Below are 24,705 nucleotides of genomic sequence, written 5' to 3'. Positions count from 1 at the left end.
AACTCAAAATAAAACCGTACTCTGTGTACTCTATACCTCTGGATATATACAAGTCCTATGGGGCAGTTTTTTTCTCATACACATCCCAGTGTCCAACAAATGACGAGGGTCTAAACTATTTATGATACAGGAGGTTACAGAATCACCAACGTTAAGTGCTGTAGCAGAACACAAAGCTTGTTAGATGTAAATCAAGGTAATAGGCTTGTATTGAAGCAGAGGGCAAACACCAGTTGTGATCAGGGGCTTTCACACGCCAATCAGCTCACAAAAACACTCAATAGGAGGAGGAGTGAAATGAGCAAAGGCTGAACCTTTACAGTTCAGTCTCACCTGGACTTTAAACCTCATTCACAGTTGAAGTGATTTAAGTAAGGCAGAGATATGTGTTTAAATGTGGGTTTTATCTCACTTTACACAGATAAGTCGAGGACTGGTGTCTAGCATTTTAAGGTGAACCTGAGGATAAAGTCCAACTCTAGCTAGGCACGGGCACTGCAATTCAGTGAACTCCCAATCCGAACTCAGCTGTCGGCCGTTGTGTTTGTGTTTCTGCTGCTTGTCATTCGATCAGAGGAGACAAATACAGAGTGGGAGACGATTCTGGTGCAGACAACACATTTCTACACTGTGTTTCAGGACACAGGTGGCTCTACTTAATGTAAGCGCTTTGATTTTATATTTCTTCAGCACAGTTTTGTATTAGGAGGTGGCCGGGGAGAGGGAGGTCTGGGCTTGTCTGCTTAGGCTGCTGCCCCTGAGACCCGGCCTGGATACGCGGAGGAAAATAGACAGATGGATGGAGTTTTGTATTAGGGTTACATCAGCTCATATCACTAAAAAAATGCTGTTGGTTTGATCACAGAAAAAGTAAAGGATGAAGTATTTGAGATGCCTGTCGCCAGCAGTGGTTTTGCTGCTGCTTAGTGTGACTGGATTTGACATGGACCATCTCCAAGCTGAAAACCTGAATCTCCTTTCACCAGATGAGCATAAATTGGTCCTGAACCGTGGAATGAGAGGTATTTATTTATGTAGGCTTTCACTTTCTGTTTGATTTTTCTTTCCTGTCTGTTTCAGTTTTGGATTTGGACAAAAACTGAACATGATTTGGGAGAATTTTCAAAACACTAGTCTGGAAAATCATTAGATTAAAAAAAAAAAAATGCAGAATACCTTCATATCTGTGAAGATTACTCTTGTGGATGTGAGTTTAATTCCAACCTCTAGATCCAAATCGCTTATTATTTTGTACAGAAACATATTTTTTGAATGTGATCAGACAGACGGTCCTTTCACATTCAGAAATGTTGGACAGAATTGTTACCCTGTCCATGTAAAGCAGATCAGCAGAGTTTATTCCAAGAGTGTGATTTCTAAGTAAAGGCCTCTCTCACATTGGATAATATTAATGTTCTTAAGAAAGTCATCAGGAGAACAGTGAACAAGAACAGTGTGCATTGCAGTGCTGCAAGTAGAAAGCCACTGCTCTCTCAAAACAACATTTCTGCCTGTCTACAGCTTTCTGTTCACGTAAGGTTATCGGTAATATTAGAAAGATTATCTTCTAAGCTTGACACCATAAAAATGTTTTCTGCGGCACGATTGAAGGAGCATGATGGTTTGGAGCTGTTGTAGTGCATCTGGGCCATAGTGTACGAACTAAACAAGCTAATTCTAAATGAAACTGTCAGCATGTATAAATCTATTTAAAGCTGATCAATGTTTAGTTGCAGTTATTGCTGCACAACAGCTGCACAATAAACCAGATTCCCAAAGTAGAAGATCTGATATTTTGTCCCTCAAATAAATAAAATGATCATTTTCATAAAGTACTGGATTTTGTATTGACTTTTAGTACTTGTGTTTAAATCTAATGATGCCTTGGGTAGAAAGTAGCACAAGGTAAGCAAATTTTCAGACATCCCTATAATTCCTGACCTGCATTGTTGGTACCAGACTGCAACTATTCACTGAACACCTGAAGGGTCCTTAAATTAGACATAACCAAATTTTGCATGGAGTGGGTTTAAAGAAGTTGTTTGGCAATTTGAAAAACATTTGGGGGGGGGGGTCTTTTTCTCTAAGCTAGAGGCTAATGTTAGCAAGCTAGTTAGCTTGGTGTAAAAACTGGGAAAAGCAAACAAAGCTTCCCGTCTCCTTTTGAAGACTTCAAAACTAATGTGCAGCTAAAAAGCTCACCTGTTAGCAGCTTGTAATTTGTTTAAGTTATTTAAATTTCACATTTCAATCACGATAATATTACAGAATTTAGAAAGCTACTCCACTGAGTCGAGGATCAGTACATAAACTTGGTGAAATAACTGTCATTTTCACACGTTAAACCTTTTTGTACTAAATGAAGACAAAACAAATATGTTGTAATTATCAGAAATGCTAGTAATGGAGTAATAGACTCGATGTGTGATGTATATGATAAACCTGCCTAATTCATAGCTATAAAGTAATTCTGATTGCCTGGTATTAGTTTTGATATGACTGATGTTTAATTGCTCAACAGTGCTGCCCAGAGACTGCTATGAAATGCTGATGGCCTCTTCAGGCCGGGCCAGAGACGGAGTGTACCTGATCCAACCAGGGGACTCCCCCATTGTAGCCTACTGTGCCATGCAGGAGGGAGGCTGGACTGTGGTGCAGCACATTACTGTGAATAGCAGTGTGAATTTTGATCGCACTTGGGCTGAATATAAGAAAGGCTTTGGTTTTATCACTGGAGATCATTGGCTTGGGAATGACTACCTTCATCAGCTTACCCGTGGGCCTGCACGCTATAAACTAGGAATAAAACTTGTGGACCAAGATGCTGTCACAAAGATGGGACAGTATGATCCATTCCTGGTGGAGGATGAAGCATCAGCTTATAGACTGAGACTGGGGTTGTTTGAGGGCACAACCGTAGACGCTCTGACGCTGGAAACAGAGAACTATCTCCACGACAACCAGAAATTCACCACTAAAGACAGAGACAATGATAACTACTTCCAGAACTGTGCCAAACTGGAGTTTCAAGGGGTGCCGGGAGGAGGCTGGTGGTACGACGCCTGCGCCGGCGCCAATCTGAATCGCAGAAATGTCATCTATTGGCAAAAAGACTGCAACAAGGAGCGGCTGTGCAAGTATGCATGGATGATGGTGAGACCTTCTGACACAGTGAAACTGATTCAGAGTGGAGACTGCAAGAAGGATGAGCTATAAGGACATCATTCTCAGGATTTGTGCCAGATTTGAGTTTTTGTCATTAAACACTACAATGGGTGATATCAGGGATTTTCTTGTAGTGACTACTGGACCTTCTATTGACCACATTTTATTCAAAAATGCATGGACATGATCACAAAATACTGAAAAGAAACAAAAACGCATCACAAACCTGAAATACAGTAAAAAGTCGCAGTACAGATTTAGCTCTAGCTTTGTTTCCATCACACACCAAGTCAGTATACTTGAAGCAAAGCATGTTTTTTAGTTTTGTTTTTTTCTTTCTGAAAATTGCAAGTGCAGACTCCAGGTTTATCACAGTTACCAAGAAGTGTTTCATGGCATTATAGCTTATGACAGATAAAAAATAAAACAGCCTGTGCAAGGCATCTTCCATTCAATGCGTACAGAAAGGAACAGCGCACCAACATATTTTCCACAGTACATTACAAGTTGGCCAGAAATACAGTGATATTGATTTAGCCACAGTAATTCAGAGGGGGAAAACATACTGTAGTTCAATGCTTAATGAAAAGAAAATATCCTGAGAATAAAATGTAATAGAGAGAATTCATAAACAGTGTGAGCTGTTAAATCCTCCACAAAACTTCCAATGTAAACACTGACATTATTAACAAGTTTGTTTGTCCCAATCGGTAAACTCAAGTGATCCATTAATGCCTTTTATGCATGATTGCTATAACCGTATTTTGCACTGGGATTTCGCACGACATGAAAATCACAGCAAGTGATGACAAAACAATGAATCTGACTCTCTACACATTTATTCATTGGACAAATTACAGTGGCACACATTAAAAGGCTTTCATGAACATCAAGTAACTGTCTTGACTTAACGAGCAAGAGTCCGACATCACGATGAAGCATATTAGCCCTTTAAAAAAAACAACGACAGCCATTTGGAAATACGCCTCATCAGAACAAGCACAATACTTTAAGAATTAAAGAGCTCTGTGTGTCTTGTGACATTTTGGGTATGAGTGCATCAGCTTGACTTTTGGGACTGGAGCAACTTCGCGATGGTCTCCAGATATCAAAGTGTGCTGCTGTGTAAATCAATGGTGTAAATGTGCTTCAACTTGGAGAAAAATACTGGTTTGTTTTGTATATTTTTGAACCTACATACAGTGTACAAAATATAGAATATTCTTCCAGCAGCAATTACCATACACTATAGCAGACCTACTGATTAATGAGCAGCACTATAAGATGTACTAGGCTCTGGATATCTTTTGATATCACCTAATACGTATGCACAAGTTCATAAAGCCAAAGTTATTGGTGCAAACATATGATTTACAGCCACTGTCTCGCAACTTCTTCATGTCATTTTAGAGCTGACCACGGGGTTTTGTCCATACCAGTATAGTTTCTCTTCAATCCTTTTCTTTTTCCACTGGCAGAGTAAGAGCATGCGAAAGGTCTTTTGGAAAGTCTTGTTGCAAAGGGCGTAGCACATGGGATTGACGGTGCTGTTGACGTAGCACAGCCAGTAGCCCAGGTGCCAGAGGGAGACAGGGATGCATTGAGAGCAGAAGGTAGAAATCAGCACCATGATGTTATAAGGAGTCCATGTTAAGATGAAGGCCAGCAGGATGGCGCTGAGAGTTTGAGCTGCTTTCCTTTCCTTGATCAGCACCATCCTTTTTCTCTTGGTGATCTGGCTCTTCAGCGTTGTGTCTATGGGCTTGGACATGGTGGAGGTGGACGGAACGCTCATGGACTCGGCCGAGGAGAATGTTGGCGACACCATTTTCGTGTCTCCGTTTCTGCTTTGGTGCTCCGTGTGACTTTCCTTGGTCACTGGTTTAAACTTGTAGGACACACACTTGCTGCTCTTCTGGGAGTTGCTTTTGGGTGGCGTCTGAAAGAAACTCTCTTCATCGTAGCTGCTGAGCTGCTCGCTCTCGCTGCATACTCCACTCTTGGTGGCCTTGCAAGCCTGGTTCCCGAAGGAGGTCTGGAAGCCTCCTGGAGACACTGGCCTGTCCTCGTCCTCGGAGGAGGCGTAGCTGTTAAAGGTGGTCAGCTGACCAGCTTTGGACCATTCATCGCTGGTGGTGGCCGCTGATTTGACCGCGTTGCTCCTGGTGGAGGAGGACCACGAGGCCTGGTTCCTGTCTTGTGATGCTGAACTTAGTTTACAGCTAAAACAAGATCTGATGATGGTTTTCTGAGGCTGAGCCACCCCAGACTCTGTAGAACAGTTAATCCCTTGAAGCTCTGCAAGATCTTTGGTCCTCTTTTCTGTCTCCTTGTAGATTCTGCAGTACAGGATTGTCATGACAGATACAGGGACGTAAAAGGCCGCAATAGCTGTCCCAAAAGTAATTACAGGCTCAGAGAAAAACTGGATTTGGCATTGCTTCTCGGGGACAGTCCTCTTTCCAACAAAGTACTGCCAGCAGAGAATAGGCGGGGCCCACAGAACAAGCGACACTAGCCATGCTAAACCTATCATGATCCCAGCTCGTTTAGGAGTCCGTTTGGCCCTGTAAGTTAGAGGCCTGGTGATGGAGAAATATCTGTCAAAACTGATCACCAGCAGGTTCATGACTGAGGCATTGCTAGCTACGTAGTCCAATGCCAACCACAAGTCACAGGCAAGGTTTCCCAAGGCCCAGTAACCCATCAGTATATAAGAGGTGTATAGATTCATGGAGAAAACACCTATGATGAGGTCTGCAGCTGCCAGACTCAGCAGGTAGTAATTGTTCACTGTCTTCAGCTGGCTGTTGACTTTAAAGGAGACCATTACTAGAACATTCCCCACAATGGTAATGAGGCTGACTATAGCCGAGACAGTTGCAATGGTGATCACCTCCCAGAGACTGTGGGTGACCGGGTGGATATCCATCGTGCTGGTATTTACTGTGGAGTTCATGATTTCTCCTTCCATGGCCTTCTCCTGGTTATTGGCATCCAAATATCGCAGGAGTCTTTAATACCAGGTTTGTCATTTCCACTAAGCCCTCCTGAAAAAAAGAAGAAAAGAAGCATTACTCTGTATCTCTGCCACTAGATGGCAGCAGTTCAGTGTGCATGAACTAGTCAAACCTGGACTTGGGTGTTAATATTGAGGCTGATATGTTTGTGTCTGTGACAAAATGCAAAATAAGACAAATGATTTTATCTTGTGTCAAAACTGAAATTATGAAACAGACAAATGATGATGGGGATTGTGGTTCTGTTATTCATTCAGCCATAACAGATATTTACTACATTTTGAGATTGTTGAGAAACTAATTGTAGGCATTATGAAAACTATGATTATTAGTAAGAATCAGAAATCTCTTTTACAACAAACAAAAATAACAAGTTTCTTTTAAGAGTTATTACGTTATAAGTGTGTAAATACAACATTATTTTAAATATCCCTACTCGGAGTGCCTAATTTGTTTGCATAAGCAAATATTTAGATTTATTTATAAAACAATATCAATGTTACACATTTGCTGCTTGTGACAAGCCTACAAACAATGATCAGATGCTTGGAAAGGTTATTGACACATAGTCACATGCATTGTGAGTAGTTGACATGATTTTCCGTTTAACATGTTTTTGGAGGGAGCGTTATTCTGCTGGAAGATGTTTAATTTATACATATATTATATATCATTTCAAAGATCCAGTTATGGGTAGTAAATGCCTGCCTACACTTGAGACTTGCTGTCAGCTTATTTCCATGTATCAGTCTGCTGTCATTTTTAGGATGGACCGCATTTAAATAACAAGTAGGCAAACCTGGTGTTTGATCATTAGATTGGTTTCCCCTGCTAATGCATTTTCTTGGATGTAGGGGAAAAAGTAGCATATGAATGCAGGGACAGTAAGTGAACAGTACAGATATTAATTCACAACTGATCACAGTGAAAAGATGCACATGGAAGCTCACAACATACAGGGTTCCTCCCTGTCAGGTTAGACCAGGTGAAAATGTTCTTCTGTGCTGGAAACTACAGTTAATAGCGAGTATGAGGCTATCCTCCCAAAGCCCGTAGGAAATGGCTATGGCTTGATGCCTCGTCTATCATGGAGTACAAACACATCTGTGCGGTCTTCCGCTGACTTTGATCGGTTTGAAATCTACTGAAGCAAGATTAAATCCTGTGGAACTGAATACATTTGCATATACAACTGATACAGATTCATACCCATTCATGTAGACTATTTGTTTATATATAAATGCTACTTGGCTGTGAGGCACTAGTCTTTCACTTGTTTCCACGAGTTAATAGGCTGTCGTTCCCTCTATCTTTCTAGAGCGGTCAGTCTTCCCTCAGGAAATGCTGCAGCCAACTGGGCACCACGGCACTGGTATTTTCATCCCTGCCACTTGGTCTGCTTAAAATTAGGAAATCGCCATGTTACAGCCCAGCATCTGTGTCCTGTGTACGACCTTCCAAACTCTAAAACTTTATGTTCAAATTCACACTTATTCTGTTCGATTGAAAATAATACAGCTACGGCATATGGTGAATCTACCATCGGGGAGGTGCAGATGCTCTGAGACTCTCAGTGCAGAGCAACAATGAACTCAGTGCAGATAACCTCCATGTGGGAAGCAGCAAATGCAGCCTCAGGCTGTCAGCCAGAGTACTGGCACACATGTAGGTAAAGACAGCTTTACATATTACCCTCTCAGCCAGCCTGTTCCAAAACACAGGCACAGCTAGGAAAGCAGTCAGTGTTGGGGAACTGGCTTTCAGACACGTATACAAGCATTTATGTTTTAGCTGACTAAGCCTGGACTAAAAGACTACTTTCATTTACTAAGTAAATAACCAAATGTAGATATCTAACAGTATCCCAAATGGTAACCTTAGTGTAGGCACAAAAAATTGTTTAAATCTTTGAATCTAAAGTCGTTAAACTCCAGTTTACCTAAAATGACTTTGTCTTACAGAGTTATTTTGAGATTATTTTGTGATTACTTTCTAAAAAAACCCAAACTACATTTTTTTAAACGATCCATGTTTCAGGCTAATCTTCCTTATCTGAAAAATGCTACTGGAGCCTGAGCTCGGGTAAAAGGAAACTTTCTCTTAACGTCACGCTCAGGTGGATAACTCCTCCAGAGAGAGATGTATCACTGTCAGCAATGTAATTCTTTGGACATAATCACAACCTCACTTGAGAAATAACGCCCTTATTCACAGGCATTTCTCGGACAGTGCCAGGTAAGCAGGAGTGCCAGAGGTAGCCCGAGGCCTGCACAAATAACATTACAGTGACGGTGCGACAGTTGGAGTCCTCCGGCAGGACTTCAAATGTCCCTCATCTTGTTATAGAATAGCATTTCATATCACATTACTCGAATCCCTGCATCATTACCCTGCTTTGAATAAACTACTTACAAATTTCAAATGTGGGCGACATGCTGTGGTTAGCGCTGTCGCCTCAGAGCAAGAGGGTTCAAACCCACCGGCCGGCTGGGGCCCTTGTGTGTGGAGAGTACATGCTCTCCCTGAGTTTGAGTGGGTTCTCTTCAAGTACTCTGGTTTCCTCCCAAAGTCCAAAGACATTACCCACTCCCACAACAAGCCTCAAGCTGAGAGAGTTTTTGCCATCAATTCCATTCAATTCCATTCAATTTTATTTATATAGCGCCAAATCACAACAGAAGTCGCCTCAAGGCGCTTTATATTGTACAGTAGATCGCACCATCTTAGTGTTTTTAATCTTGATGTGATGAGTGACCTGTGGATCCTGTGAAACTGAGGATTAACGACTTCAGTCACAAACCTTAATAATTCACATTTCTGACTCTTGTAATCAAAATCGACCTAAAGTTCCAGTGATTTCGACCTATGACTAGTAATTTAATTCATAAAGTCAACAGGAAATTATTTATTGAGATTATAGAGCGAGGTGCCTCTTGGACTTCTATATAACCAGAAGTCTTTGGAAACCAGAGTATTCCCCATTTAAAATAATGTAGGTTAATGGAGTTTCTGTGTTGGCTTCCATTTTTAGACCTTTTATACCATCAATCAACTATCAGTAGCCAATATACTAAGACTGGAGACACTAACATGCTAAAATAAGACACTGAATTGACGATGGACTTTGCAGCTTGTGTGATCCCATCAAAAGATGGACCAATTTGTCAATGTTCATTACACAAAAAATGACAACTAATGTCAGCCTGGGTTAACATCTTCCAGATAACATCATGTTAGTGTCAATGCAGCACGACAAAAGTAACATGCTGAATAGCATCACTGTCATTTGGAGTCGATATTCACTCCCTGTTAGTTTCTTTTTATCGTCTCCTAAACACAAAGTAATTCTGCTGCTCAAAGTTCCAACACATTCACAAGCTAGGTATTAACTAAGCCCCATTCATAGACTGTAAAAATAGCACATATGTTGCCACCTTGATGCCATGCGTCATTTTGTAAAGTCCTGTTAAGCCTTTAAGTGCTTCCAGTGTTGGCATCTTGGTGTTTTGAAGCCATGTGTCAAACAGTCAGAGCTTTCCAATCACAAGGTAGACCTGACCTAAAGTATACGCTGTTGCATCATCTATTTTACTGTAAATGGAAGTGCTTTGGGAAAATCAATATTACGACTTGTCACGACACAAAAAGTTGGCAACTGAGACCACGAACTAATCAGACTTCTATATTCAGTCATGGTATTGTGCACCGTCCCTTAATTCTAAGGTTTCACATATCAGGATATGATAAAAAACTATCTGGTCCTGCCCAGGTCTTAAAATTAGGCAAATGTAACCTCAGATAAACAACAACATATGACATATTATACCATGTAATTATTTATTCAACAAAGACTAAACCAAAATGCAGAAGTATTGTGTGAAAAACGAACTATATCCCATGATTAAATAGCTTGTCGAATCACTTTTAGCCACAATAACTTGGAGTTTTTGTGTTCTGTGTGACTGTAACAGTCTCTCACATCACTGTGGAGGAATTTTGGCCATCTGTTCTATACAGCGATGCTTCATTTCATTGAGGCATTTGTTTATGCACAGTTCTCTGAAGGTCCTTGCTTAACTCTAGACTGTCTGGACTTTGACCAGACCATTGCAATATCTTGATTCTTTTGTTTTTCAGCCATTCTATTGGAGATTTGCTGATTGTAGGTGGTCTCTCGTGACTCATTTTTGGCTCGCTTTGGATGGCCTCTCATTTGACTCTAAAATACTTTGGTATACAGAGGAGTTCATAGTTAACTGCAAGGTACCCAGGTCCAGTCCCTGCAAAACAACACCAAATCATCACCCCTCAAACCCTCCACCACTCTGACACTAGGAGCTGATTTGCTGTGTTTCATATTCACCAAATGTGGCACTTTGCATTATGGCCAAACATCTCCACTGTGGGGGTCTTTGAGCCACACCACACTGGGGTGGCAGTAGTTCAGGAGGTAGAGCAGGTCCCCTAGGAATCAGACATCTGGTCGTTCAGTCCCTGACTGCTCCAGTCTGTATGCAAAATATCCTTGAGAAAAATATTAACCCCAAGTTACTCTCTGGTGCATCCATAAGAGTGTGAATGTTAGAAAACACTTAAGCTTAGAAAAAAGTGCCAGAAGTCTTGGTTTGTTCAGAAACAACTTGTCATGCTAACTCATGCTGCCATGTTCTTTTTAGAGAAAAGAGGCTTTCTCTTGGCAAACCTTCAGACTTTTTCTAGTTGTACTGTCAGGAACTTTAACATTTAACATGCTAACTGAAGCCTGTAGGGTGTGAGATGTAGCCTTTGGGGGTTTTCTTGCAATTTCTCTGAGCATTGCGCGGTCTGACCTTGGCGTTTGCTGTGACATCCACTCCTGGAAAGTTGGCAACTGTCTTGATTGTTTTTCACTTGTGAATAATCTTTCTCTCTGCAGAATGACAGACTTCCAGTTGGTTCTAAATTACCTTATAATCATATCCAGACTGATGTTCGCACACAAGACGTCTTTCCTTCTTGCAAATTCTGTTAACACATCTGAATGCTCCAGACCAGCAAACTGTCAAAATCTCTTCTTTTATAGAGGTGGTCACAATTTCTGATGATCAGTTAATCGAGTGTGTTTAATAAGCAGCACCTGGCTGCTACCCACCCTCTTAACTCCTATGGAAACAGTAAGGGTGTACTGAGTTTTTCACGTTCTCTGTGCATTTTAGCTGAATTTCTTCTAAAAAAAAGTTCATCTAAGGTTGTATTTACCCAATTTTTATCCACCGAGGGCCAGATGATTTTTATTATGTCCTGATCCGTAAAACCTTATGAGAGAAAAAGGGCGCACTTTTACCATGACTAACTGGATGTCGTTTTCGGGACTTTTAGCTTCTTGTAAAAGAACGCGTTTTTAAGACGCTTCTCTGATGGCTTACTTTTTAATCCTGCAAACAATATCCAATCTATGGTCACATCTTCTGTTTTGTTTCCCGTTTCTTCCTGAAAACAGCCGTGTGGTTTTGCCACAAAATGATGGTAAGTGAGAAAATGTTAAATTTACTAGTGGACACCCTAACGGTTGGTTGAAGCCATAAAGTGGGGCAGCGCTGCCCATAGCTAATAAATCTTTACTAATCACTATGAGAGGCACACACTGTTTCCACATAGTCATCTGATACATTTTTTATTACAATGGTCATAGGCTATTTAATGTGGCCTGGAAAATATTACCCTCCCTAAACATAACAGCTTTGGCAGTCTTGCGTGAACATGTTTGCTGGCGTAAGCAGCTAGCACAGATGAGCCCAGATAAGTCAGGTACACTCTCAAAACGCATAGCCGTGAACTATTTTTTAGTTTTCTTTGGTTTTTCTGTTAGGTTTTCCAATTTTATGATGCAAGCAATCCGATTACCCTTTTTCAGAAAAGAATGAATTAATGATGATAGGTGCACCGTTTTCGGGATAGAGATATTTCTGACTCACTGATGACTGATGTGTTCTAGGCTTACAGGCACACACACAAAGAATACACTTGTTCTGCTGCTTGACCTCAAGTGGTAGAACAAGTCAAGCCCGCTAATAGCTTCTAAATCGAAGCAGGAAGCATTTTAATGGTACACTCAGAACTCAGACTGTGGAGTAAACATGGCCTCTGCCTCACTATAAATAGTGAATATCGTCTGTTGCGTCCTGTTTTTGGAGCTTTTTATGGATGAAGCTTGTTATCAAATGTGACACTGGGGAGTAGGCAGGCTTTGTCAGCCCGGGGACACATGGGAGGTTTAAAAAATGTTTGATATGAACTTACAAAAAGCTTTGAAATTATGGTTTTAAATAAGAGGATAAAAGCGCATCAGCTCCAAACAGTGGTGCAAAGAAATCGTGTTGCTCTTGCCAAGAAAACTGACTCTCCCTTATTAATTATACATACTAAAGGTATCAGACCATTCTCTCAAATATTGTGTTGGTATGCATAAGTAATGGTCATTGATCCAGTGATTAACAGTGCCCGGCTTGTGAGTCCGCACAGGTAGCACAAATCTGGTCGAAGGCTGGCTTCCTGCAGGTCCTCTGGCACCTCGCCATCAGGGCTCCTGTGCAGTAGCCTCATACACTGCCCCCACCAAGCCTCCTAGTCACAGGTAACCTTTCTTTACATTGTCCTTTGGTGGAAACACAAATGCACAGCACAGCAAAAAGCACGAACTCAAATAGCGCGTGTGTGGCATTAGTAAAAGGGAAAGGACATGAGAGTGATCATCAGAAGGAAGAGAAAGCAACACAGAGACAAGTCAAGGGAAAGCAAACAGAGGAAACCATACTGTAGGGTATGCATCTGCACGATGGGTGATGTGCAAATCAGCCCAGAGCTCCTCGACACAATGGTTTGCAGTCAGCTCACTGGACTATTGCTAAGAGCTCTTGATTCTGGAAGAGGAGGGTGGCTCTACGATATTGCTTGAAACACGCTTGTGCCTCTGACGGGGAAAGAACAAATAAAAATGTTCACATTAAGAACTGCTCCCAAGCATAGATATTTAAGCATTAGTGCTAAAAGGATGATTGTGTAGGATAAAATCAGCTAAAGGAAAAGATCAAAATATGAGTTTTGCTTCTTAACAGTTTTGTTTTTCAAACCAGCACAAGTTAAATTACAGCTTTCCTCCCGTGAGAAATGAGGACCACGATCGTTAGGCAAATATTGTGATCTGCATAGATTTGGCAGCTACTGGAGGGAATAAAACAATAACAGTGAGTACTGTTTTATGAGTGACTACAACATTTCATTAAGACCCCATCATTTGGATAATGATCTGGCTCATTTGAATTCTTGTGTGAGGAATTTGCTAAATATTAGTGTACGTCTGCCTTGGTTTGTGCCTCTGGGTTTTCTGATGTTTGTTCCCAACTCGCCCCATTTCCTCTCCGCTGATATTACTTTTGCCTGCACAACAAAAGATAATGGAAGAACCAAGCAGCTGAGGGAGGAACACATGTGAGACTGCACACCATTACATGGATGATGCCAGGTTTCTTTATGGTACATCTGAGCATGAAAACTCCCAAGTTGAAAACGTGAAATGTTTCACCATAAAATCCTAATTTTACTAATATAATAGTGGAAGTTACTGGTTGTAAAATAGACTGCTCGTCCATAACACTGCCATTACTGTTCCGTGGTAACTGCTTCCAGGATTTTTCTCAAGAGCACGAGCACCTCTCAACATTTGTTGTAACACCTCACAAGGTCTGTGGGGACAGGAAGGACTCGTTAAAATCACGCTTCACTGCTTAATCCTTCTCTGTTTTGTCATTTCCAGTTAATCAGAGAGGGGAAGGGAAGAAAAGAGCTTTAGCTTTTGAAGGAAAAGATCGATTGGCTTTGTGGAAGTGAATCGAAATGCCTTCTTTTTCTTTGTTTGCTTGTTTAATTCAACTAAAGAAGATGAATTAAACATTTTAGAATCGTGCAGAAGAAAATAAAATATATGCGCTATTATCAGATGTTTTAAGACGAGGCTAAAGACGGTGACTGGAGGGCTGGAGAGGAGATGGTGTGGGGTAGAAATATGATTGTGCAATAAAACAGCATGTACTACTGACAGATTAAGTGTGTACATAAAAATATGTGTAGGTTATCAAAGCATTCGGGAATCTAAAATTAAAACTCCAAAGCAATTAAGGGGGAAATAATTAAGATATGTGAAGAGTCAAGTTGTTTATTGACTTTTAACTAATGGAATTTAGCAATAATTAGGAGCAGCAACTTTTAATAAAACAACTGACATATGGCTAAATAGATACACATATAATGTAGTGTATGGTGCTTTTCTGGACAGCATGTCTGCCTGAGGAGCAAATGTACACATCTTTTTGGGAGCTCTGCTGCATTCATTAAGGTAAAAGGCTACATTAAAAAAACATGCCGAGACCTCTCAGACATGCACTTGTGCACACATGATGCTATTTCCTCTTGAATCCAGGTCATGCCTTTGTGCATTAATCAGAAAGGGCATGATTCTCAGGAGACTGTGAAACGAACCACTGATGTAAAGGGGGGGAAAAAGATGAATACTCACAGTTGACTTTCATCAGATCTCACAGTCTTCTGTTTAAGGGAAGACCGGGTCTCCTGGTGAGAGCAAAGTTCATTTTTAATCCCTTTGTTTTGCTTGGGAAGCCTTTCTGCTCAAGTATGGTGCTGAGGAACAGGATCACAACACAGTTGGAGAGAGGATTGTGGTGGATGAGAAATCCTGCTGACTTGACCCTTGCGTGCCGGAGGGGTCTTGGGGAAAAGTGTGAACACAGAAGCTCAGGAGAAAGCCGACGGAGAGTGGGAGGAGGAGGGTGGGTACCGGAAGATTTCGGTCATCCCTGCTCAAGAGGCGCAGCGTACGGCATCACATTATTCTCAGCTGTCCAAAGCGGTCTGGTCTGTCCAGATGAGACAAGTATCCTTAAAGTTGCAAGGGATCCTTCCTCTGGCTTTAATCAATTAAATAAGAATCTAAGGCAGAGCCAAAGAATAAAAGCAGGAGAGAAGTTTCCCTGCTTGTCTGAGCTGAGTGGAAACGGTGCTGCCTCTCAGTCAAGTTGAAGCAGAATGTCACTGAGAGCCAGCCTGATGCCTGAGCCAAGTCACTGCCATTGCCACACTGCTGCTGCTGCTGCTGTTGGAACTACACAGACACAGATGTAGCTGACGCTAGCAAACTGGGAGGAGAAATTCCCATAGGGCTGAATGGTTCATCACGTTTCGGGACAGTGAGCATGCAGCTTAGACCACAAAGTGTGAGAAGGAGAAAAGAAAAGGAAGGGGAGGAGGTTACGGGGTGGTTTGAAGGGGTCCGTTTTGGAAGGTGTGGGTGTGGGAGGGAGAGCACGAGAGGGAGTGCGTGTGTGGAGGTGGCGGCGAGGGTGGTGTTTAGTCAGACCAATTGAACCAAACGTTATTGTGTGGCTGTATGTGTCACACGAACCATTAATTACCTCCAATGGCATGTCCTTTGTCTGTGTTTTACAGAAATGCAATAAGACACAGTGACCCTGGTTATCGCCGCTCCCGGCTCTCTCACTGTTTGAACAGCACTGAGGCTGAAGCAGTGTGGCTATCAGCAAACTCATCTGCAGAACATAAAACACCACTGCTGCCTTTGTGCTCACTTGGGAGAGTACTGACATGGCTGGGCCAGATAAGCAGACTACTAAAGTGACAGATGGTTTTTTGTTTTTTTTTACTAGCACCCTTGTGTGTGAGATTGTGTCTATGCGTTTGTGGCTATTAGGGAATTATTTGCTTGGCATTAGCAAACTGTGGTGGATGGGTGTACAGTCGAGATGCTTTAATCCGGATAAAGGGTGCCTATGAGCTCCAATCAGATCACCAGAGAGATACACCAATAAAATCAAGTTGCTGCCAATGTGTTACTTTAAACAGTAGAAAATAGCACATTTTTTCCTTATCTAGTTCATCTGTAATCTGCATATTGATTAGCTTGCAGGAGAAAATTTACTCACCTTGCGAGTCAGCACCCTGCTTGGAAACATACAGATGTCTGCAGCTCGGACACAAGCATTTCACTACATGTTATACTCTGTATGACTGTGTATGTGTCAAATAAAGGTTGTACTTGTTGTTAAATTCTGTCATTGTCTGTACATGTAGCTGACTCAGACACGATAGATTAAAAAAAGAAAGAAAGGAAAAGAAGAAAAATGATTTCACATTCACGCATTGTTTTTTTTTTCTTCTTCTGGGAAATATTTAATATTTTCAAGCTTCTTAAATCTTCTTAACTGTAACAAAGTAGTAGGCACAGCAGGCACCTAACAGAAAACCCGGGAACAAGCAGTCTGAATAAATCGGCTCATACTGATTTATTTACAAACTGGAATAATACAAGTAATACAAACTGAGTGAATCTTTGATTTTCACCATGTCTGTATATCAGCTAATAGAAAGAACCTCACAGGAAACAAAATCCATAATCAGGAATATGGAAGTAATAAATAAAGCAAAGCCGAAAACTGAAAATTAATTACCCAGCTCTGAAATGATTAGACTTCTGCGTTGGCAGAGAATAGGGCCGCTCTTCCCCCTGTGGCGTAATACATGCTGGCTAGTGGATAATATACAGATGACACTCACTCCTGCACTTCATATTGACATTTATCATAATGCAGCTCTCACGCCGAGATGATTTTACTCCCGGATCAGAGCTAGATGCGAGTGGCGTGACTGATGTGCTTCGTGAAAATCCCACCACGTCCCTTCTAAAGAGCACGGCATACACCCACCCCACCCACCGCTACACCTTCCGCCCTGCTTGACAGTCTAATCTAATGTGATTTCCAGGCAGCAGGCCAAAGGACAGACACCTTGCTCATCATTACCACGGAATCGCTGACCTGCACAAAGTTTACAGTGTAGCCATCATTTTTACGTGACAAATCCACACGCTGACATGCACACAGAAAAGTGCAGGTTTGCATACATGTGCATCATTGCCTTATCGGTGGTTAGAAATGTCTAACTTTTGAATTATATCCACTTTAAAATGTGACCTTTTGCCTTTAAAGCTAAAATATGATGACTTTCCAGCGCACCTCAGCGAGCTGCAGTGGATATCTTTTTGATTTGGATTCGCCTCAACCCTCTCAGCAAAATCACATTCCTTCCTAATGATATCTCATGAAAGCAGATGTCAGGAAAGCAGGGAAACCTCGCTAGCATCCAGGCATCATCCTCGCCGTTCATCTGCATCCTAAAGGCACGACTGTTTTTCCACAGGTCATGGTCTGATCCCTGCCTGCCTGCGAGAGAGACAAGATGGGGGAGGACATCAACGCAGCGAGAGATGGATTGCATCTGTCCACAGTCCACAGGGGCTTGCTTATCTCCTGACCCAATTGTGCACCCATATGCTGGCAAAAAAGATCAGCCTCTACTTTGTGCAGCTCTAATATCTCCTCCGTCTCTTTTTCTATCTCTCTGTCTACGCTCATGCTTATTATTGAAGTGAATTAGGAGTTAAGGACTGATCCATTACTGCCCTCATCCCATCTTTTTTTATTATTATTATTTTTTTAGCCAAATCAGATTAGCTTCTATCAATATAAACAATAAAGACGCAGCGATTAATAGCTCACTTTGGAGCCCTCTTTAATCTAGCTGATCTCTGACATGCGTGGCCCTCCACTCTGGCTGAAGGAATCGACTCCTCTGATGTCCCGGCTTAGATGTGCAACAAATGTTTATCTGATGTCAGGCCTTTCTTTTCTCCCTACATCCCCAAGCAACAACTCCTTTTTGACAAAATGATTTGCCAATAACTTGCACTGTTTGAGTGGATTTACAGGTCCCCCTGCTGCGGCACTCTCTTTTATCCCCTAGTAAAAAAAAAAAGAAAAAGGAAAAGGCTGTCCTTTTTGGGGCTCTTAAGATGATAAGATACACAGAGCTTTTAATTTTCCAAGCGAACGACTGCACACATACAACGTTTAAAGACGTATTAGAAATTTTCAACCATTTCATCAGAGCACTGGATCATTTCATGTTAAAACTAGGCTCTAAATTAAGTGTCTGTCAAGGGCTTGGCTTTCCTCAATCAGCCGGAGCTGGGTGGCACATGAGCTCTCCCTCATTCCAATGCAACTTTAATGTTGCCTTGACAGAGGAGATTAGGTGGTAGGCAGCTCTGATTGAGCTCTTCTTGCAGACCTGTGGTTTCTACTCCTTTAAGGACATCCAACACCGACTCTTCAGACACTCCTGCGTCAACAACAATGACCTTGTCTGGACGAGACCGGGGCTAACCTGTGCAGGTGTGAGTGCTTGTGTAGCTTTCTGTGAGTGTTTGTCATGAAAGGAAAAAGCAATGCGGATAAAGGTTTATCCTGCAGCCCCACAAAGTACAGGATAATTATAGATCCCCCTCAGATCATCAGATAATTAATTAAGAAGCCAAATATATACCGTGCACTTTCAAAGCAGCATTAATTGAGGCTCACTGGAATGCTAATAACACACAGATAGCATTTGCATTTTTATGTTTATGTTACATGTAAACAACTTATTTTTTTGTTTATTTATTTTGCAAAAGCATGCATGACTAATAGCAGTAGTTAATGGCTTTTTACTGTCAAGCGACAGTGCACTACCATTAGAATATAGCATTTCAAATGTGGGTAGAGGCTGTCTGTAACACCGTGCAAGTGAGCAGTCAAACAGAGCAGTCCTGTCAAACTTTCTCCACTAAAATTACAGTTACTTGCATTTTTTTTCATAGCACCAAAGCACGACTTTAGACTCAGATGTTACACTGGTATCACTGAACATCAGCACAGTATGTGTAAGTTTAGGGTGCTTCTTAAACCTCTTTTCACACATCTCCTGTACACGTGAACGCTTGTAGAAATTATCCAATGAGTCAGAATGTGCAAATTTCCAATGCATCTCCATTGCACCCATGTGTTTGTGTCCAGGTAAGTGCTACACGATGTGAATCTCCTGTTTCACCACAACCCAAAAGTATTCTGTTGGACTGAGATCTGGTGACTCATTGATGTGTTCAAGAAAGCAGTTTGAAATGATCTGAGCTTTGTGACATGATGGGTACACTGCGGTCATGTGGACATGGTCAGCCACAATGCTCAGTGTTTAAATGATACACAGCTGGTACAAAAGGGGCAAAAACTGTACAGAGAAAATATCCTCTATGCCACCAGCCTGAAATGTTGATACGAGGAAGGACGGATCCAAGTTTTCATGTTGTTTACACCAAATTCTGACCCTGCTATCTGAATGCTGCAGAAGAAAATGAAACTCATCACCTTTCTTCACCACTCTGATGCTCGTTTTACTGGAGCAGGTCATCTGAATCATGCCTTTATGCACTGAGATGCTGCTATGTGAATGGCTGAACACATATGCATGCTTTGTGGTGCGTGTATATAGATAGTGGCTTTATTGAATTCTTTCCTACGTCTGTCTGTCGCTATATGCAACTAAAGCATGAAGGTGGAGCTTACCATAAAGAGTCAAACTTTGTACCTTTGACACAAGTCGATATCTTGTTTATTTGAGCCATAGAAAAAAATAATAATATATCTTTTTATATTATATAGTTATGAACATTACACTTTGTGTTGTCATATGATGATGGATTATGTCTTGATAAGCCACAATGACTCCCTGTAGCTTTGTTGCCTTACTAATTATTAATTAGTGATGTGAGTATTTTGTGACAGTGAAGCATTTTTCATGTTGGCTCTTAAATGTATTTCTTATTGCACAGCACTGTCTATCACCAGAATAAATATGCTAAACTTTGCACTTGGCATTTGTTTTGAAACAGCTGAAATGAACATCAAAGTGTAAACAGTACGTGAATGACTGCACAGAATTTATTCGTATGGCGTAAAATATCTGGATTTGACCTAAAGTTAGGAGTGAATGTGCCTGACAAACACACAGCCCTATAAAAAGAAAAAATCTTAATTGCATATTTACGCAGGAGAATAACAAGTAAGCACAGCTGGATTCGACTTTTCCCCCCTTTTTCACACCGCTGGCTCACTGACTCGACATTGTCCTTGTTTGTGCAGGTGTGTGAATTATGTATGTGCTCATGTGCATACTGACGCAGATGCTGCTGGGCACATACTGTGTACAAGATGTCCAGACTTGCTATCAGTCACGGTTCGTTTAAATTATGGGCCAAAAATGGGTGTCAAGGCTTCAAATTTGGTCGATGTCACAGAGACTCGTCTGAGAAGAAAAAGTTAAATATCTCTTCAACACAGTTAGCCTCGGTCTGACCCCAAAGTAAAAAACAAGAGAACATGAACAAAAAAGAATGAAAAACAATAAATATCAGATGTGTTTTGCTCTGCCTCTGCTTGCCTGCCTGGGCGCTGCCCTGCTCTCATGCGGGGTTGGCCTTGCAGGGCTGTCTGTGTCTTTTTAATTACTGTAATTCAGGGCCGCCCGCTGAATGCCTCCATCTGCCTCTATCTGAGGTAAGAGATGTAAAAATCCTCAAAAAGGGAAAGCACATCATAACAGCGGCAAAATAGAACCATCACGCCAGTAACTATCCTCTATGGATGAGGAGATATCCAGAACAAAGCACTACTGCAATAAATCTCCTTTCTTAAGCTGATACTTGGAGTCTGTTTATTCTTCAGAGAGTCTTTATACTCACAGTTCATCCCAGTACAAAGCCTGTTACTATCACCCCTGGTGAGTTGAGTTCTTGCATTCAGCCACAGAGCATTGTTCTAATGCGCTTTCCATGCAACGTTAACCATAATAGAAGCCCTGAATTCTTATGCAGTGTCCTGAGGTATAGTATAGTTCAGGGAAACACGCTATGTTGGACGATTACACTATGTGTGAATGTGGAAACTCAGAAGCCAGAGGTTCTGATGAGAAATGAAGGCTTTCTACTGTAAGGGGAAGTTTGCATGCAGAGCATCCACTCTGCTTGGTCACTGATGGAAAAGGAATTACATAGAGGTTTTAAAAAGTAGATATTTACTATAACATAAGAAATCTATATCTATTCAATAATTCAACATTTTCTCACATTCGTAGAAACCAGTCGGTGCGGCTGTGTCTCGCTAAATTTTATCTCTAATCTAATTTCAAGTAGCTCTTCATTTTGTGATTTATGTGACCTGGCCATCGCAACACCTCAATTTCCCCTGGGTTTAATAAAATCCTCTATCTGTCTGTATCTACTAAAGAAGTCATTTGACATTTCAGAAAAATATTCTTATCTTCTTGACAGGAGGGACTTAAAATGTGTTGTAGCTATACCCATCAGGTCATTTAGTTTAACTTAACATAAAGCCTGAAAGTAGCAGGGAAACTACTTTCCTGACCAGGTTTTGAAAGACCTGCTAAAAACTCAGTCAAGTGAGTCGTCTGTCAGTCTCATATCAGTCTGTGATTGTATGGGTTACATGTAATCTGTTTCTGATAATAAGGAATAACTATGATAAACAGTTAAAAATTACATATCTGTTTCTGTCTACATAGATAGAAATTCACATTTCACTAGCTGGGTCCTCATTTTAAGTTTAACAGTGTTTTAGTGGGTGAAGGTGAATGGCTTGGACATGAATTGAGCTGTTTGGGGAAAGCCTCGAAGGAGACTGGTGGTGGCAGATCCCCATATACTAAATAGAAGTGAAGAAGTTAAAGAATTGAAAAGGAGAGGGAGGGTGGGGCACGTAAACGAGAATGAACAGCTTGTAGAACTGGGGGAACCTATATAGATGAGAACTGGAAGGAGCGTGTTTGGAGGCGTGTTCCTGCTCCTGAAATTCCGATACTTAATCTCCAATTAACTATTTGCACTAAGTATTCCTGTTCTGTAGGAATATAATATAGGAGTCATTGAGAAAGACTCAGTCTGATAAATTAGACAGCATTTTTTTGCAGACCTCCAAAATCTCGGAGAATGTCTGACAGGCTGACTGCGTTCATTCTCCGAGATTTTGGAGAGGTTGCTTTCTGTCAAGTGACCTGCACAATCGCCTTGCTAACAAAAATGGTCTTGAATGTACAACAGTCATAAGCTCTGGGAAACTATTGAGTCCACAACTTGAAAACAAAAAAGAATTCAATACAATCACCAGGAACCCACCAAGTGTTTTTTGTTGTTGTAGATGTAAGGACTGAGGTTGCTGCCCTAATTTAAGTCATGTGACTGAGCCATAAGCTTGATCTGATTTAGGAGGTAGCTCTGCTGAATTAAGTTTGTTCAGTGTTGGATGGTTGTTTGGTTGAGCCGATTAACATTATCTGAGGGTGGTGTTGCATGAGATGAGCTCTCTTGTTCATAGTATTCCCAGAGTACTTTAATTTAATTAATAAAATCCTGATATTTGGTATCCATGGCGATACAATATCGTAACACAAAATATTGTGATATAAAATAATCCTATATTGATATTTTCCCCCTATTGTTGAGATAATTGACGCTATACCAAGACACACACAGTACTTGCCAGCAGGATCCTTCACACCATGAGGGGCTATACTGGTGTCCTGCCGCTTTTCTTATGACCGTCTTTAATGATTTATGACAAGGACAAATGAAGAGGAAGTGAAGCGTGATGTGAAATTTGCTCTCTCTGTTTGTTGTCTACACAGTGTCTCGGGTTTTATGTAAACTATAGACCTCTGTTACTTTTTTTTTAACCACAGCAGATACAGAGGATTTTCGAGGATGCCGATGTTCACATTTTGGACAGAGAAGCCAGATGGTTTGAAAGAGGAGTGAAAGAAGCCATCTATGTCCACTGTGAATGAGCATCTTTGAACTGTCTCACATCTATAATCCAGTTTTGAGATCCCTTCCCCGGCGCCTTAACACCCACTCACATCCTGGTCTATTTGACCTCAGGAAATCACATGATAGGGTGGGGCTAGGTTTACAATGGGTTCACTTGGCTGACTGTGACCCACACCCGTTTTCACACCTTGGCTCGTGTGATTAGTTAGAGGATCAGTAGAGGGACTCTCCACCAAGTGCTCTTAGAACTGAAGAAGCTTCTCGGATGAGCGGTGAAACATCTTCAAGGAAACTTAAAGAAGGCCAGACGCTTTTCTTTCCAAGCTCCTTAGACTATGATGACCTGGATGACTGAGAACCTTTACAGATAGCAGATATAAACCCTTTTTCTTAGACGTAGTCTGTATGTAAATGATGGAAATTATTTGCAGATCTGAAAAGTGAAGCCACTGCAATGGTGCCTCAAAGCTGCACTCTCTCTAGTGGCCAACAACGGGTCCCACCTCATGGTGAAACATCAAGTCTGACTGTATGGAAATCTATGGTAAAAACCCTATGTTTCACTTGATCTATGACCTCAGTCATCACTTTCCATGCATTCAGTCTGCCGATGCAAAGATGCAGTAACATCTCTGCTCGCGGATTGCATCTTCTAACCCAGTTGCAAACACAAGAGTCGAGATCCAAGCTTGTTCAAGCCAATTTTGCACCACTACATTATCAGCGTGTTTGCTACAAAACCGAGCTGCGTTCAAAACAAACAAAAATGGCCGGCCAGCAGCTTTTGATTAAAATTATATAAATTATTGCTTCAAAGATGGAACATATCCAAGCTCTGAAGGAAGAGGGCACACATCACATCAAAGCCCATCCACTTTTGATACTTGTTACTAAATCAAAGACCTCTGTTCAACAAAGAGAAAGCTTTCCACGCAGCAATCTTTGCTCTCTCATAGATAAAACTTGTGCGTGTGTCCTAAAAGACTCTATTAGCTCATGCTACCAAAAACAGCATGGCCCACTTTAGAATGTGGGTTTGAATAACTGACACAGAGTCTTCTGCCTATAGCACCGAGAGGGCCAGCTGACCTGCAGGCGTAGTTCAGACACTTAAAATGACTCTTGTTCCCCAGTAAAATCTGCTTATATAACCTACTGATACATTAGCACTGGGCTTGACTTTGGTTATGCTTGTGTGTGACTTTTCTGAATGCTGGTGTTGCTGTTAACCTGTGATTATTCTTGTCTTGACACCTCTGTTCTGACATAAAAGAGAAATGCTCAGAGGGCTGTCTCTTACCTGTTCACCAGTGCTGACGGACTGCTGTGCCAGCTGCATTAACAATGATGAGTCAGATGAAGGGCAGGCAGGAAGTGCATGACAAACAGATGTCTCGCTAGCGCCTGAGTTAGAATGCCCGATAAAGTTTCAAGTTAAAAGACAGCTGGGAAGATTTTTCTTCTTCCTCATGATGAAATCCATAACTAGAAGACTGGATGCATACAGGCGATGGCGTCTTGCATTTTTTTGGTGGTATTTTTCTATCCTCATTTGAACGCGACACTGCTCTTTTTCTATATTTTACTTTTCATGACTTTCATAGTTTATGACACATCTTTGAGCTGTCCCCCTCATCTGAGCCCACCCCCCACCTACTGGCAAATCATTGGGACTGTTCTATTCACATAACAAATCATGGCTGACACATTTGTCCACACCACTCGCTGTCACACACAAAC

At 41.4% G+C, this 24,705-nt stretch overlaps 2 protein-coding genes across 3 annotated transcripts; one reads left to right on the top strand and one right to left on the bottom strand.

The window, feature by feature from the left end:
• The first annotated feature begins 327 nt into the window (after positions 1-327).
• Positions 328-3,451, top strand: zgc:194887 (fibrinogen-like protein 1-like protein). The gene is made up of 3 exons (XM_003447737.5): positions 328-661; positions 866-1,022; positions 2,522-3,451. The coding sequence occupies exons 2-3, from the start codon at positions 878-880 to the stop codon at positions 3,214-3,216; spliced, it is 840 nt and encodes a 279-aa protein (XP_003447785.1). The 5' UTR covers positions 328-661; positions 866-877; the 3' UTR covers positions 3,217-3,451.
• Positions 3,098-15,548, bottom strand: chrm5a (cholinergic receptor, muscarinic 5a). Of its 2 annotated transcripts, XM_005453266.4 has the most exons (2): positions 14,737-15,548; positions 3,098-6,215 (listed from the first exon to the last, which is right to left on the bottom strand). In XM_005453266.4, the coding sequence occupies exon 2, from the start codon at positions 6,137-6,139 to the stop codon at positions 4,562-4,564; it is 1,578 nt and encodes a 525-aa protein (XP_005453323.1). In that variant the 5' UTR covers positions 6,140-6,215; positions 14,737-15,548; the 3' UTR covers positions 3,098-4,561.
• Between the last annotated feature and the right edge of the window lie 9,157 nt (positions 15,549-24,705).

This window comes from Oreochromis niloticus, linkage group LG19 (genome assembly GCF_001858045.2).
Source record: "Oreochromis niloticus isolate F11D_XX linkage group LG19, O_niloticus_UMD_NMBU, whole genome shotgun sequence".
NCBI lineage: Eukaryota > Metazoa > Chordata > Actinopteri > Cichliformes > Cichlidae > Oreochromis > Oreochromis niloticus.
The sequence above is the reverse complement of the archived record's forward strand: the minus strand, read 5'-3'. Positions and strand labels throughout refer to the sequence as shown.

Bases quoted from the DNA above. Each gene is read 5' to 3' on its own strand.
- zgc:194887 (XM_003447737.5), top strand. From the start codon at position 878: ATGAAGTATTTGAGATGCCTGTCGCCAGCAGTGGTTTTGCTGCTGCTT. The intron at 1,023-2,521 runs GTATTTATTTAT...ATTGCTCAACAG, and splicing joins CCTGAACCGTGGAATGAGAG to TGCTGCCCAGAGACTGCTAT.
- chrm5a (XM_005453266.4), bottom strand. From the start codon at position 6,139: ATGGAAGGAGAAATCATGAACTCCACAGTAAATACCAGCACGATGGAT.